Raw genomic sequence first — 15,635 nt, forward strand, 5'->3', positions numbered from 1 at the left:
AACATTATTGAAAATAGGCGCCTTTTGCCTCCATTGGCAATGTTTGTGTACTAGTTGTACCAGTAGCGCCATCTGCGCTGAGCTTTGCATAATATGCCCTATTAGTGATGCTCCGACCCTAGGCAGACACTAATACACAGCAGCGCTGCTCGCTGATAACTTGATTTTTAGGTACATTGATAGGTACCTAAAAATCAACCAACCTTACCAAACCATAATATGTGTCAATGTCTAATATCTTTCATTCGTTCATTGCACACACTACACACACACTACGACAACTACGAACGTAAATCAACACAACATCACCACACGTATACATTGAGAACTTTGTCAAGCAAGGTGTTTGTGTGTAGTAGCAAAGTGTGAAAGTTATGTGTGGACGTCCGGTTGCTGATCTTATTTTTCATTTATTTTTTATTCGTGATTTGTGAAGGAATACAAACGTAATATAGTATCATTCCAACTGAAAAAAAATGTTTTTATTTAGCTATGTAACTTAAATATGATGTTGTGAAGTGAATGCATTTGTGACAAAAAAAATTGCAGAACTTTCCCATTGATAACAATTCACGGGCTCGGACGTCGTAAAATGATTTAACCTTTGCAAGAAGCGATCGAGGACCTCTCTGAATTCGCTCAAAATGACTACGGATAGATTCCACAAGTAAGTACCTACTTAACTCGTTACTTACGAATCATTATGAGTGAGATATTGATAAGATTATACAGACTTGCTATGTGACACATGTAACATATTGTTTGGGTTCTATACATAGTCAACCTATACAATAACAAATTATGTGGTCTTTCTATCACATCTATTAAAAATATTATAATATATTATAATACAATAATTACCTGCACCCCGGATTCGCATCCGTTGGAATTTCGAGACGAGTACCCTAATAAGGTTATATTCGGTACCTGTATATTAAATTCCATTGAGATTGGTCAAGTAGATTTTGTGTAATTGACACATCAATCATATCCAGACTACACTTTATAAAGTATCCTTTTAGAATAGACTTTAGGCTTAGAATTAGATTGTTCATCTGTGGGAAATAGATGAATGGAATGGGTATCCAAGCATTGCCCAGACATCCAAACACAAGTTTAGATATCAACTGATGGACACACGAAGTACAAAAAATCAATTTGAGCTAGGTGTTTATCCATATTAATATTATAAATATGAAAGTCTGTACTTTCACGGCTAATTCATGGGGCTGAATTTGATGAAGTTTGGAATAGTTAAATAGTAAATGAATGGAATCAAACATAGGCTATTAAAGGTGGTTTTGGTGAAAACTGCTTGAAAAACTGTGCAATAGTTTTGAGTTTATTGCAAACAGACAGACACAACAGAGGACTTTGTGTACTAATGTAAGGATAAGGAAGGATAATGCTGTACCCTGTGTGTATAAAAAATATGCTATACACTTAGGTACCTATCACATTTTTTCCAGCGTCACATCTGTTCAAAGTTAGTGTATTGTGCTAATGAGTTCTGTCACAGTGAAACAGGACATTGAACCATTTTGGTGGTCCACGAAGCATATCTCCTCGTTTCCGCCAGGCTATTTAGAACCACATTAGGCATAACACATGACTGAACATTTATGAATATTACATAAGGTACATAAGTCTACACACATAAGTCTTGTCCTACACGTTAATCTGAAAATTTATGAACATGGAAGTAGGTATGAAGTAGTTTTCTTTTCAACAATTCATCAACCAACCAAAATTAGCTTGACTTTAAGTCTATGGTCTATTTAGCGGACCCTGGCCTCCGACGGTCTCGGAAGCGACCGAGAACACGCTCAAATGAGAGAGATATATAGACTCTTCGATCATACACCACACAGAAAAATTAGAAGTATTTTTTATTTGTTGCATTTTTACCTCCGTCATGGGCCAATGCACACGCGTTCATAAGGGTGCCGCGTCTGTTTCATATATATTCGATACTGTTCTCTATTCCTCTTTTGTCAAAGACCAAACTAGCATGGTACGGCGCTGATCGATAACACGTGCGAGCAAGGTTGCCCTGGTGACCAGCAGTTTCACCACAGTACATTACTGTAACCAGTTCATTGACATGCTCTTCCTGGCAGTTGGCACACTGCTAATGCACCCACATGACCGCACACGTTTCCTGTTTTTACTCAGAATGAAGCAGTACTGGTTCAATAGTTAAGACAACCTGTTTTCGAAAGTTCCCTAGTTCGATGTTCGATTACTCGTGTCACACGAGTTCGGTAAAAAAGAAAAAAAGAGGATCCACGTTTACCTATTGTCGTGGCTATGTGGAATGTAACACATGCAACGACTTCCTTTGGAGTGGTTTGCCTTCTTGCTTCCTTCCACACACACACTAGTATGGAAAATCTGTATTGTTAGTTGATAAATCGTCAACTACAGTGCAGGTTTTCTTATTATGATTTTCTTCACCGGGTGGAAGATGTGGTCTATGAAAACTAATAATACTACTACATGAAAAACATTATCAAACTCATGTTACATATCATGGGCACGAGTAAGTTTCGAACCTGAGACTTTTCGGTTCCCAGGCAAATGTCTTAACCACTGGACCGCCACCGTTTCTATGACTGGATTATTATGAGTCTAGTTCTAGGAATCTAGTCGGTACTAGTACCGGATGAGCAAGGTGACATGAGAGAAGGGAGGCAGTAAAGGAAAACAATACTCATGAGGCTTATGAAAGACTACAATACTTATGAGGAAAAAATCCTAGCTTTTTTTGTCGTACATTGGTTCAATTATGCTTGGGTTTAATCGTAATGAGAGAAGATCCCTGTTAGGTCTTATAGATTTTGCGTGAAAGATTTTGCGTAATAAACACCTTTCGTATAATAAAATTAAACTGCTTTCGTGTGGGGACCCAAATCCATACTTTCATTATGTGAAAGCACAGAATTCATTATAATACTAATTTCTCTAATCTAAGTATGTTTGTTTGTTCGTCTTTCACGTCAACGTGCGGAATTTGGAAATATTTTGAGAGTGACATATATATATCGGCTATATTTTACAGCAGGTAGTTTCATTATATGAAATATGATAGTAGATAACATAGGTCCTGCAGGCCTACCATCAACTTTTACAGAACGATTCCAATGAAACTCAATTCTACACCTAAAATGAATCGCATTCATACTAAAAATTAAGTCTATGGTACGAATTTCTAGGTCGTAAAGTGGATCGCTATAAGAGATGATGGTAAGCCCCCTGGTGCAAAAAAATCTGGGTTCCAACTAAGCTGATCCGCTGAAGTTGTGAGTGCTGGCCTTCGAACCAATAGATACGCAACGAAATCTATCTTATATATTAGAATTGACAATTTCTTAAACACGCGGCAATCACAAAGAATGAAGTTCACGCCTTATCTATTTCTTTGGTTAATTATCGGTATCTATCGCATAATCAATATAAAAATATCTTTCACATACCTATCCGTTATCGAAACAAATATAAAATGGGCGTCAATATTGAGGTATTAACAGCTAGGCTCATAAATATATTGCAAATAAAGTTAATTTGCTTTTATTGATGTTGTAAATGTTGATAGCTTCATATCGACCGTGTGACGACGACAGACGTTTATTGAAATACCATACCCATATGTATTTCTTTTCTATCTATGACCATACCCCGTTACCCGCAAATAAGATATTCCTTGAAATTTCAGTAGCTTTTTATTATCTGTGTCTTTCATAGACATCCATCCAGTTGATTGCTTTAGCATGCAAGGTTACAATGCGCATTATAACAAACTACAAATAAATAAATAACATTTATTTTTCTCATTACATGAGTGAGTCTTTGAAACTAGGTCACCTATGGTGGCAAGTTTAGAAACTTCAAAAATTTACAACGTTTAACAATTGTATTCTTAGGGTGTCAACTCGTGACAAACATTTAACAATTATCTTCTTAGGGTGTCAACTCGACTAATTTGGTGAGAACGGAGGCGTCATACAGGTGGTAGTAGGGCACACATGGTAGGAAAATAAGTATACCATGGTTTGGGGAGAGAGTGGCACCGTATTGGCATGCAGCGTCAGAGTTATAGCCCCACGGACACGTTTCCTTTGCTTCGGCCGACTTGTGTCCAATGCCCATTAATAAACTTCCATGTCGGTGGACGAGATTCAGGTGGAAGGTGCTCCGAGAGTGGAATAGTATAAAGTTCCTCTTTCAACATCGCTAACCATGGCTACGTCTACCGAATCGAAGGAAAATATTTCATAAACATTTCTTACATTCACAGAGCAGCCAAAGATGGCCTCCTCGATGTGTTGCGGGAGGCCACCAGGAAGGAATGCAACAACAAGGACGAGTCAGGGATGACCCCCACCCTTTGGGCAGCCTTCGAAGGTCACATCGAGGCGCTTCGACTGCTGTGTGGACGGGGGTGAGTGGGCCAAACCTTATATGAATGAAAAATAATTATTGATTCAAGTAACCAAAACTCATATCCTCTTAGTGAACAATAATTATGAATTATTTAATTAAAACAAGTATTGTGCAGCTCAGTCCTGCACTATCCCCCGGCCATAGTGCCATAATCCAGCCTGCCTGCGAGCGTGCGCAATCAATAAATAGTGGAAATGGATATTATTTTAAGTATTGAGTAGATTTGTCATATTTACACAAATATGGCATTTACCGTGCAAAGTGGATATGAAAAAGTGGGAATCGGACCCCGAGCTCACCATTGCAAGAAGGGAAAAACCTGAAAGGCTTGCATATGAGAATGAGAAATTCGTAAAACATGTGAAGCATATTGTTACCAGCTATTTACATAGTTAGATGCAACACTTTCTCTCTTTAACTGTTCTGAAATAACTTTTTTTAATTACCAAATAGTAAAAAATAAAACAGATGCAAAAACATATATATTTTTTTTACGTTTACCATTTTATTGTGGCAATATATATATCCGTTGTCTATCGTGCGTCACCGAATAGTGTTAAGACCAATAAATTGAGATTACAAATATCGTCCAGTATTATGGTGACGTCACCGATTGTCCATGTAAAGTGTTAATAAATAACGAGAACAACTATTAATCAGATAACAACATTATCATACCTTCCGTTGTTCGATTAGAAACACGACAATCACTTACAGTGAGGTAACATCGCGCTTTCATTGAATACATTGTCTTGCGTATGAGAAACTTTAAGTTTTGGACCCTTTTATCTGAAATAACTCACATTATATACATTTAAGAAAATAATTGTTATTAATATACTAACCTAAATAACACATTATTATTATTCTGTTTCACCTCTTTCTGTTTAGTTCCTAAAGTTTAACTGGCAGAGAATGCCTAATGGCATTATGTCCATAAATTTTAAAGTTATACAATAAAATTTATTACATATACTCGTACAAATATATTTAGCTAATAGCTAATTAGAACTTTTTTTCAAATCGAAAATATTTCATAAACATTTCTTACATTTACACGAATTTGAAAATATTGTTAAGTATTACAAAACCATTTTATTCCTAGATTGTTTAAAATACTATCGTACATAATTAGCATTTGATCTAAAACTTTCAAAAAGCAAATATGATAGATTTTACTTAGTTTTTAAATTCTCGTTTTGAAATAATTGACTTATTGTGTGCGCCACGTGCCATCGGTTTTCATCCACACACGCTCGCCACGCACTGCTCCAGATAAGAGATGAGAGAGACTCAGACAAGTGGGTGCAATATGAAAACTGAGAGTGTTTGCTCACGGATCGTGTAACTTACTCATTTGTCAATTGTTCACCTGGCAAGAGTTGACAACGTCTTCAAACGATGCCATTATGATATCACTTTCGGTGACACTGAACCGAACAGAAAAAATCTGAAATGTGAAAAAGATATAATTTATTTTCTATTATTTTCTTTATGTTCTGTAATGATATTTTTTCTTTGTAACTATGTGGTTGCATTATATGTGACATTAAGCTTTAGCTCGCGGCACAGCATACATTTTTTTTAGAATGAAACACCATTTTTCGTTCCCTATTCCTTTCCTCCTTATAGGCGTATTCCTCATGACTAAATGTACATGTCGTCGTGGAATGAAACACCCGCAGCACTGCTAGGTATGTCACGGACATGAAGACTGCCGCGAATGTGAGGGCGAAGCGTTCTCTATTATTATGTTCTCTAGTATGAGAAATAGAAAAGTTTATTCCCTTAAAATATTGTACATTCAACAGCACATCTACCTACCCAGATTATTTGCAAACTCGTCGATATTACCTAGCTGTTGTTGTTCATGCAGCGTAATTTGATGTGATGTTAACTATACAAATAAATTAAAGAAGTTCCGATCAATAGCCAATTTCTTTTTCTTCTTTTCCTTTCGAGTATTCCATTAAAGTAACAGTAGCCAGTTTCATAGCAATACTTGAGTTTTAAGCAAATTTAAGTCAAAATCTTTTGTGCCCCATCGTCACGGCATGGATATCGCACTTTCACTTCGGAGTTGAGTAATGCCGCTGTTTAATTAGCTTAAGCTGGAGACATTGTTCCGATGGGCTACAAGATAATGTGAAGTACGAAGTAATAACATAACAGTATTACGGCGGAGACATATGTATGTTTACGTAATAGATTATTATAATAGGCGTATGTAACCGAGGAGATGTGTTGTTACGAAATTAAAGTTGCAGACGAACCACATCTTGAAAGTCATTTTAAGAACGGGATTTCAAAGATTTTTTTTTCATATTAGCGACAAAATGACAATTTTTGGAAAATTTCTAGGTACCTACCTACTTACCAAAAAATTTGCCGTTTTTGTTTAGAACGCCCTCCGCGGCTGTCTCTTTCTAAGCTTTCTTCGACGGATTTTGATGCAGTTTTAACTATTGTGAAACCGCGAACCCCGATGTCAGTGTAAAAAAACTCACAATTTTGTAGTTTCGGCTGTGATTGTGATTTTACGACCGGCCGCCTGCCTCGTCGTCTACCCTCCTTGGGGTTGCTATTGTTGCCTATCAGCTGCCTAGGCTGTGTGTCCCTTAGTCGCTTCATACGACATCCTCAAGAGGATATGGCGTGGTGCGGAACCACACGTACGTGCAAAAGCTTAAGTAACTTTTATTCACCTGTAAATTATGCAATAAAGAATTATTGATGTTTTCCAATAATAAACATGTTAATTGTAAGTACTGTTTATTAATTCGTAAGAGCAGCTTTTAAAATCATTTTTGATCAAACATATATTTTTTATGTTCAACAGTGGGGAACCCGACAAAGCAGATTACTTCGGCAACACAGCACTGCACTTCGCCGCGGCGCGCGGGCACAAGGATTGCGTCACGTTTCTTGTAAATTTTGGCGCCAACGTGTTCGCCATCGACGTGGATGGTCACACGTCTCAAGAGCTAGCCGCCATCAATGGCAGAGACGACATTCTGAGGTTCCTGGACCAGGCGACCGCGAAGCTTGAGAATAATGACAAGTGAGTTTTCCTTTACCTGTAAAAGTGAGTTTCTATTTAGTTTCTAATGTCATTTTCTTCAACATAAATACTAACTTTCAATTATATTGTAGTAGAAAGATGGGATTTAAAATAGAAATTATTGCAAGGTACAAAATAAAGCAATCTAAGAAAAACCATCTTAGAACTAAGTCGTACTCTCTTTACATGACGACTTTCTATATTCATTTCGCTACGATTTTGGAACGGCTGAACCGATTTTGATCAAACATATCTAAGAACCACCGCATGAAAACTAGCTATCAAATAAAAAAACGAATCCAAATTGGTTTACCCGTTGATAAGCTACGGTGACACGTACACAGATAGACAGACACACTTAGCGGTCAAACTTAAAACATCCCTCTTTTTGGTTCGGGGGTTAAAAACTAATAAGCATTATGACATAATAAACAGCGGACATTATGTGACAGTTGCGGTTTTGGTATGATTCGCTTAACAGTCATCAACGTCTCAAGTAATAGTCGTGACATACTTCCTTATGGGAATTGGTCATTTTAACTTGCCCACCACGTGATAATATTATAACATAATGTGACTGCCACACTAAACTGTGATAGAAGGGAATATTAGCGACTTTTCGTGTCAACATCGCCATTTAGCTGAGTAGTTCAGTTTTTATGAAATCAGTTAATAGACCTATGATTTTTAACCCCTGACGCAAAAAGTGGGGTGTTATAAGTTTAACGTGTCTATCTGTGTATCTGTCTGTGGCATCCAAACGGATGAACCGATTTTCGTTTAGATTTTTTTTTTGTGTCATAGATAAATTTATCCCGAGTGTTTTAAGCCATGTTTCATAAAAGCGAGCAATAGCGAAATGAATATTGAAAGGCAAGGGTTTTTTAATATTGTCAATTGTTATATTTGGGGTTTCAATAGTCCAATTACAAGACAAAATTTATCACAAATCTGTTTATCAAGTTTCCTATTCTACAAATAATAACTGAAACGTTTATAATTTCGATATTCCGCGTTTGTTTAAACCCGTAGTTTCTGACAAAAAATCGTAACAAACAAAAATATCAATTTTTCTTTTCAGAAAAAAAGCTAAAGCCCTCAAAGACAAAGCGAGGAAGGACTACGAGAAATACCAAAAACAGTATCAAAAACGGCAGAGCAAAGCTGAGGTGTTAGCAGAGAAGGAGTTGAAGAAGCTCGCCAAGGAATGGGACCAGGGGTACAATGATGACGTGGCTCCCATGCCGCACCGACCCAGCAACGTCTTGCTGGCTCTCAAACAGAAGATGACCAGGTCCACCAGCCAAGGTATTTTATTTTCTACCAGCGGCCCGTCCCGGCTTCGCTCGGGTAAAAACATAATAAATTATTACACCTAAACCTTCCTTAGGAATCACACTATCTATTGCTGAAAACCGCATGAAAATCTGTGCAGTCGTTTTCGAATTTATCGCTAACAGACAAACGCGACAGATGACTTTGTTTTATAACATGTAAGGATTACATTTCCTTTTTTGTTATCACTACATAATATAAAGAGTCGCCTGCGCCTGTCTGTTTCTAAGCTTTTTCTTTTAAACTACGCTGCGGGTTTTGATGCAGTTTTCACTGTTATTTAGACACTATTTTCCCGAAGGTTAATAGACCTCGTGTAAGACCCGGCCGAGTCGCTAGTTATTTGCAAGCCTCTGCAAATTGTCATCTAAAAATCAGCTATACTAGTTGAGCTGTAGTCTTGTTGTTACTCTGTGGCACAATGTTAATGTTTCTGAAACAATCGCCCGAGTAAATTTCCCACGGGAACATTTATTTTTACAGTACGAAAGGTATACATCCTTCTTCATACTTCAAACTACATATATGCAAAATTACAAGTAGATGGTTTGAGTACATAGAACGTGAAAAGGTTACAAACAAACAAATTTACTTTTTCATTTATAATACTACATTTATGATGCTTACGCTCGATTGATTTAAAGAATTAATTAAATGTTTATTCACTTGAAAAGTAGTATAGATAGATTGTGTGACCAGACAGGCGTATGGCATGTAAATATTTACTGGTGTTACAGGGAATTTATTAGCGGAAGAACAACCAAGACCAACGTACAGCGCTCTAGTAGGAACAGTGAACTCAGCCGCGCGCGGCCGCGGCGCAGTCTACAAGAAGGCGTTAGCCAGCAAAATCAAGAACAGCACAGTCGGCAGGACTGGACCTAACGACGATTTCAAGGTAGGCTTTAGCATTGGGAGACGTAACAAAGAGAAATAATTTACATATTTATGTTCCAGTTTTTGATGTTTTATTATTATGTTTGGTTCGGTAACTGGCTGAACAAAATAAAAGATTATCTTGGTATTCATCAAAAATGTTGCCGAGGAACCTTTTTGGAACGAACACAGCATTATTAGACGTCCACTCATTTGAAATGTATTGTTGCCAGAGGCAGTAACGTGTAATTACAGGTTGGTGGCAAAAGACCCTAGGCATCAAAGTCGACAACGCGTTTGTGATACCCCCGGCGCTGTGGTGACCACTTACTAGCGACCGCATGTCAGTTCGCCGCAGACATTAATTTATTAAATTAATTGTCATTAAATGTCTTGGCATTAATTTATTAAATTAAATGCTATGCTAAAGGCTGTGAGCAGAACTGAATTTACCGATTGTTTTAATTCAAACTGATTTAGATCTTGAGAAACAAAAACACATTTTTCGGCGAGGAGTGTTTCTGTGAACTGTAAGCATCCCAATGATGAGGAGACTAGCGAATGGAAGAAATCTAACCAAAATAAATCTTTTAAGGTCGGCGAAGTGGAAACCACCGGTCGACGTTCCATAACCTCACTATCAGGTTTGCGGCGGGACTCGGAAGTGATGTATGTGGGCACATTCGGCGCCGGCGCACAGCAGCGGGCCGCCGTGGCCGATGTGTTCACTGACCCTGAACTGAGGAGCAAACCTTCATTGACCAGGTGAAAGTTAGACAAAATTATCTTTACAGGTACTTTAACATAAATAATATATTAATTCTGAAATAGGAACAAATTACTGGCATTTCGAAACGACCAACTGCTGAGAAGAAATGCCCAATCTGCCACTTTGTCTTTATATAATCGGATTGGGTCGGGAATTTGTATGGAACTCTTCTATCCGTCTATATAGCTTTCTCGGTCTTTTAGCATTACCTATTAAATTTTTAGATTTGTTTTAGATAAAATTGTCCTTTTATTTTATTGAATATATTGTTCTTTTATTGAAAATTTGAATGCGTTTGACCTTGCTTCTAGCCTGATGGGAAACAGATGAGGTCTAAGATGTTACACGCAAGCTTAAATAATGCCTATTCATTCTCGCCTTGAAGACCCCTGGGGGCTTACCATCATCTCTTAATGCGAACCAGTTAAGGACCTAAACTGATCTGCATCGCTAATTCATACCATCAAGTTGACATAACGATCCATTATAGGTAGTCACCAAAACAATACGCCGTTTCGATTTCATTCACTCATTTTGCATACAATTCGGTACCATGGTGCATTGGGAACGTAAACTGGATCGCGTATCTTTCAAAATTCGCGATTCAAAAAAGTTACTATTTCTGATAGATTACCACGAAAGAAGTCCCACAGACGTGACGCTACTGTCGCTGAAAACAATACTATCTGGTCTATCTGTTATTGATAGTTCCTAGTTTTGCCACCGAAACTCCATCGTGGTACGGTTTTTATGTTCCGAAGTTTGTGTTTAGTGTTATGATTATGATCGACAAGTTTGTTAGTTTAGATTATATTGCATTTATTGTAATTGAAATATTTTATTTTATAGTGTTTTGTATTTACTTTAGTCATGTAACTAACACAAAGATAATAATATACATTTTAATTTTAAGTAACAAAAAAAAATACATATTACTTGCTCAAAATGGTAAGAATTTGATATCGGAACTCAACTCTTGAAACGAGATAAAATATATAAAGATCGTATAGCCTTATCTCTTTCTTATATTTGGCTGCTGCCATTGAGGTTTACGATTCAGAGACAATTTTTACTTTTTTTATGAATTTCATTCACTCTTTACGATTCAAATGAGACTTTGTGAAGATAAGTTGGTAGTACCAAATAACCCGATTTATTTTAGGTTCCTAAACTGAACTGCCCTGTATTTGAATCATTGTGTAATAGTTGATGGTAGGCGCCCTGATTCGAGAAATATCCTACTGATATTATAAATGCGAAAGTTTGTATGTTTGTTACTCTTTCACGCAAAATCTGCTTGACGGATTGTTATGAAATTTGGCACACGGGTAGAATATAACCTAGAATAACAAATAGGGTACATTTTTCCCGACATTCCCACGGGAGCAAAGCCCCGGGGCGCAGTTAGTAGCAATGGTTTATATATTTCTTTACCTACATCCAGGTCGGCCAGCCAGCCAGACTTCGCAGCGGCGAGCGAGGCGGGCGTGGCCCAGGAGGTGCTGCTGCAGGAGCCGGCCAGCATCTTCGACAGGCCTGGCTTCGGCAGCGTGGCTTTCAGGTACACATTGTGGTTTTTTAACACACACTTACTCATGTAGGTGGGTTTAACTACAAATACCATAGATATATATTTCAATAAAATTGACCTGTTTTACTATTAAAAGACAAATGAGAGATTGTATGTGATTGTCATTTTCGTTGACATTATTGCTATCAGTTGCTAAGGCGATTACAATTTTCTTTGTCAATTCTATTGTGTTGTGAAACATATGTAATGATTAATATCAAAGTTTAGTTTACAAGTTCAACTAATGTGTATTATTCATTAACAGAGCATGGGTTCAAATCAAAGTATTCATCGAGTAACCATATTGCAAGAGAGGTATAGTTTTTATGGAACTAATTTCAGTCTGCTTAAAGATAATCCATACTAATATTTTAAAGAGAAAAGACTTGTATTTTTGTTCTTTTGTTTGTAATGAAAAATTCAAGAAATATTGGGCCAATTCTGATGCGATTTGGCATAGAGAGCAAAACCTTCAGGAGTAACATGGCTAGTTTTGTGATTTTAGATAAAGTTTGAATGATACGACAGACAGACAAACTTATTTTCGCTTTTCTATTATAAGGCGATACTCACACGGCGCCGCGGACCGCACTATTCAAGGCCCTTTATGAGAACCCGGGCGGTTCTCATAGAGGGCACGGCTCTAATAATATGTTGAAGTGCGGCGCCGTATGTACTATACACTGTGGACGAAAAGTTTGACAAACAAACTTTGACGGATTCGGTATACATTGCTGGCTTTTCATTGCGGTAAATAAAAACTCTCATACAAATTACGCAATGTTCACCCATTCGCGTTGGCATGTGTCTGAGTTCGACGACAGTGTGGAACTGGCGTTTTCATGTCGTATAGGGAAGTAAAATCGATGGCAGAAGATATAGATGTAAATAATGGAGGGTGCTCCACCGACGAGATCGTCGTTCTCGTCGGTGGAGCAGCCTCCATGTTGTTGTCTCGCGGCAGACGCTCGATAACGGCCACACTGAGCGCGCTGCCGGCGGCGCCGGGCGAGGACCTGTCCATCGGCTCGGCGGGGTCATTGGCCGCCAGGCACGCCTACCAACCTAACGAGTGGAACTCGCAACATTCTGGTATGAGCTGTCTTGTTTGTTTTCATATCATATCTATTATTCAGAAAATAGACCTTGACAGATTTTTCACGTTATTATCTAAATTAAATAATATTTACCAAAGATACATATTACTAGCATTTCGGAACGATCACTGCTGAGAAAATATTTATATTTTCCTGGCAAAGGAATGAAGAAGTTATTTCGTCGCCTCAAATCAAATGATTCTATTCTATGGCGGATACCACACGTCACAAAATTATTTACTTCCACATATGATAATAGTAAAGAATTTATATAGTAACATCCGTTTTTTTTAAACAGAAAGCTCAACTATAACCTCTGACGAAGAAGGCGAAACCGAAGAATCAGGATACGCTTCTCTAGAGCGGTTCCTCACAGCGTGGGGCTTGGCGCAGTACGTACAGAAGTTCAAAGACGAACAGATAGACCTGGATGCCCTCATGCTGCTCACGGAACCTGACATGAAGACCCTGGGTCTGCCCCTGGGGCCCTACCGGAAGTTAGTCACGGCCGTGCAGGAACGGAAACAGGCACTGGCACACCCTGGCGCTATAGTCGACACCGCGATATGATATTTCGGTTAGAAAAAATTGTATATAATAGACCTGGTGTCCACCGAAATCAAGATTTTAATGTATATTTTTGCTAAGACAATGTATGAACTTATGTCGATATACCCATGTATCTTTTCTATCGTAACATCAGTGACTACGCTTATTGCAAACATATTTGAGGTCATCCATTACTTAATTAAATTATTTGGAGTTTGTTTCACCGCTATCTGATAAAATAACAAAATATAATCTGATAGATAAACTAAATACTAATAAATCTGCCTGATGTTATTGGCCAAATGGACCTATCTAATACCTGTGTAACACCATTTTTGACGCTTACTGTATCATATGTTACAGTTAGGCTATCTGATACTTTATCAGCAAGCGGTGAAACAGACCTTACAAATTAAATTGACCTTATAAAAAAAATATTTTCTTATACTGCAAATAAGAACTTAAAACTATGCACTATTTAACAAGCGGATCTTTGCAAGAATATAATGCGGTCATCCAAATAAAAAGGACCTTATGGCGCCCGACACTTATGCCACCCTTGCCGTTGTTTTGTATTCGAACATCCGCAATAAAGGCCTAAGTGCCAGCCGCCATAAGGTCGCTTTTGATTTGGACGACCACATATGTTTAAACTTCTCCAATACACTTGAAAACGTCCCATGGACGAATTTTTTGATGACATAGAGTCCATAGTATGAGGATAATGTTTTATATATTGTCACTCAAAACTGTCTTATGTATTACAACTACGAACATTATTTACCGATTGCACCATTTTAGTAAATAGCTGTGGATTAAGTAAAAAAGAAACACATATTTATGAACGATTAGAATTATACAAATTGCCGACCATGTCATAAAAACTTATTACTACTGAGCATGTGCTCAGATTCAAATGTGTGATTAATACTTGCTAATGCAAACTTTATTGAAATAAATAACTGCACTCCAACATATCTGTTCATGCAAACTGAAATGAGTTACTACACTAAGACTGTATTTAATCACTATGCATTTCAGACCAAATGTACTACTTAATTTGGCATTTTGATGATATGATTGAAGAGACCAATTTGACCTATTTATAACGCACATATGGAGGGCCAGTTACCACGTAAGTTTCCTTAATCTGAAATTGTGTCTCATCAATTCCGACTTACAATATTTTAGAATAATATTTGCATAATTTTTTGGTACAGTCAACGGCACATCAATATATCTAAAATCATTGTAAATGCGCCGTTATTATTTTAGCATAAAGATCTATGCTAGGTAACTTGACATGTGGTTGAATTTAAAAGCAGTTTGAAATTGTAAATTTATTTTTTCGTTTGACTTTAGTATTATAGGGAAAAGATAGGCAATATAAGCAATGGAAACTTAGTTTTATTTGCTACTACAAAGTATTATATGAGATTTTATATATTAGTTCAAACGAAGCAATATTATTTTTAATTTTATTGTACTTAACAAAAAAATACCAACTTACATGAAGTAGGGAATAGTTTTATTTTATTTTAAAACAAGGAAAGCGGACCGGTCGCTCCTACGCTGAAAGGCTGAGGAAGAAACCGTAAGAACGCTCACATAATAAAAGAGTTCCAATTTACATAAAATCCCTTGTTCGTTCCATAACTAAATGGATTTTTTTCCAAGTATGTATTAATTTCCATACCTGTTTACTTTGTAAATGTTGATATAGATAATATTTTTATAGATTATAATTAAATGTGATAATGTAATCCATTCCATCCGTGTTACGTCCAGCATAGCCATATTAAGTATTTTGTGAAGTAGATTCAATATACATTTTATAACATTTTTAAACAGTGTTTTTCTTTAGTAAAATTCAAAAGTATTTTTTTATACTACTCAGGTTTATATTGGGATATGGCAACTCAAAATTGGTATTGT

At 37.1% G+C, this 15,635-nt stretch overlaps 2 protein-coding genes across 2 annotated transcripts in view; one reads left to right on the top strand and one right to left on the bottom strand.

Annotated features, from left to right (window-relative positions):
• The window catches only part of krimp (krimper), a 228,711-nt gene that overhangs the window by 162,549 nt on the left and 50,527 nt on the right, over positions 1 to 15,635 (bottom strand). The gene's annotated exons all lie outside the window — the stretch shown is intronic.
• Positions 338 to 15,548, top strand: Sans (Scaffold protein containing ankyrin repeats and SAM domain). The gene is made up of 9 exons (XM_053751795.2): positions 338 to 667; positions 4,298 to 4,441; positions 7,283 to 7,504; positions 8,586 to 8,812; positions 9,577 to 9,737; positions 10,311 to 10,480; positions 11,929 to 12,045; positions 13,019 to 13,146; positions 13,450 to 15,548. The coding sequence occupies exons 1-9, from the start codon at positions 645 to 647 to the stop codon at positions 13,719 to 13,721; spliced, it is 1,464 nt and encodes a 487-aa protein (XP_053607770.1). The 5' UTR covers positions 338 to 644; the 3' UTR covers positions 13,722 to 15,548.

This window comes from Plodia interpunctella, chromosome 11 (assembly GCF_027563975.2).
Source record: "Plodia interpunctella isolate USDA-ARS_2022_Savannah chromosome 11, ilPloInte3.2, whole genome shotgun sequence".
Lineage (NCBI taxonomy): Eukaryota > Metazoa > Arthropoda > Insecta > Lepidoptera > Pyralidae > Plodia > Plodia interpunctella.

Excerpts from the sequence above, each read along its gene's own strand:
- Sans (XM_053751795.2), top strand. The coding sequence starts at position 645 with ATGACTACGGATAGATTCCACAA. Across the intron at positions 10,481-11,928 it reads AGCAAACCTTCATTGACCAG|GTCGGCCAGCCAGCCAGACT; the intron begins GTGAAAGTTAGA and ends ACCTACATCCAG. Across the intron at positions 13,147-13,449 it reads GTGGAACTCGCAACATTCTG|AAAGCTCAACTATAACCTCT; the intron begins GTATGAGCTGTC and ends TTTTTTAAACAG.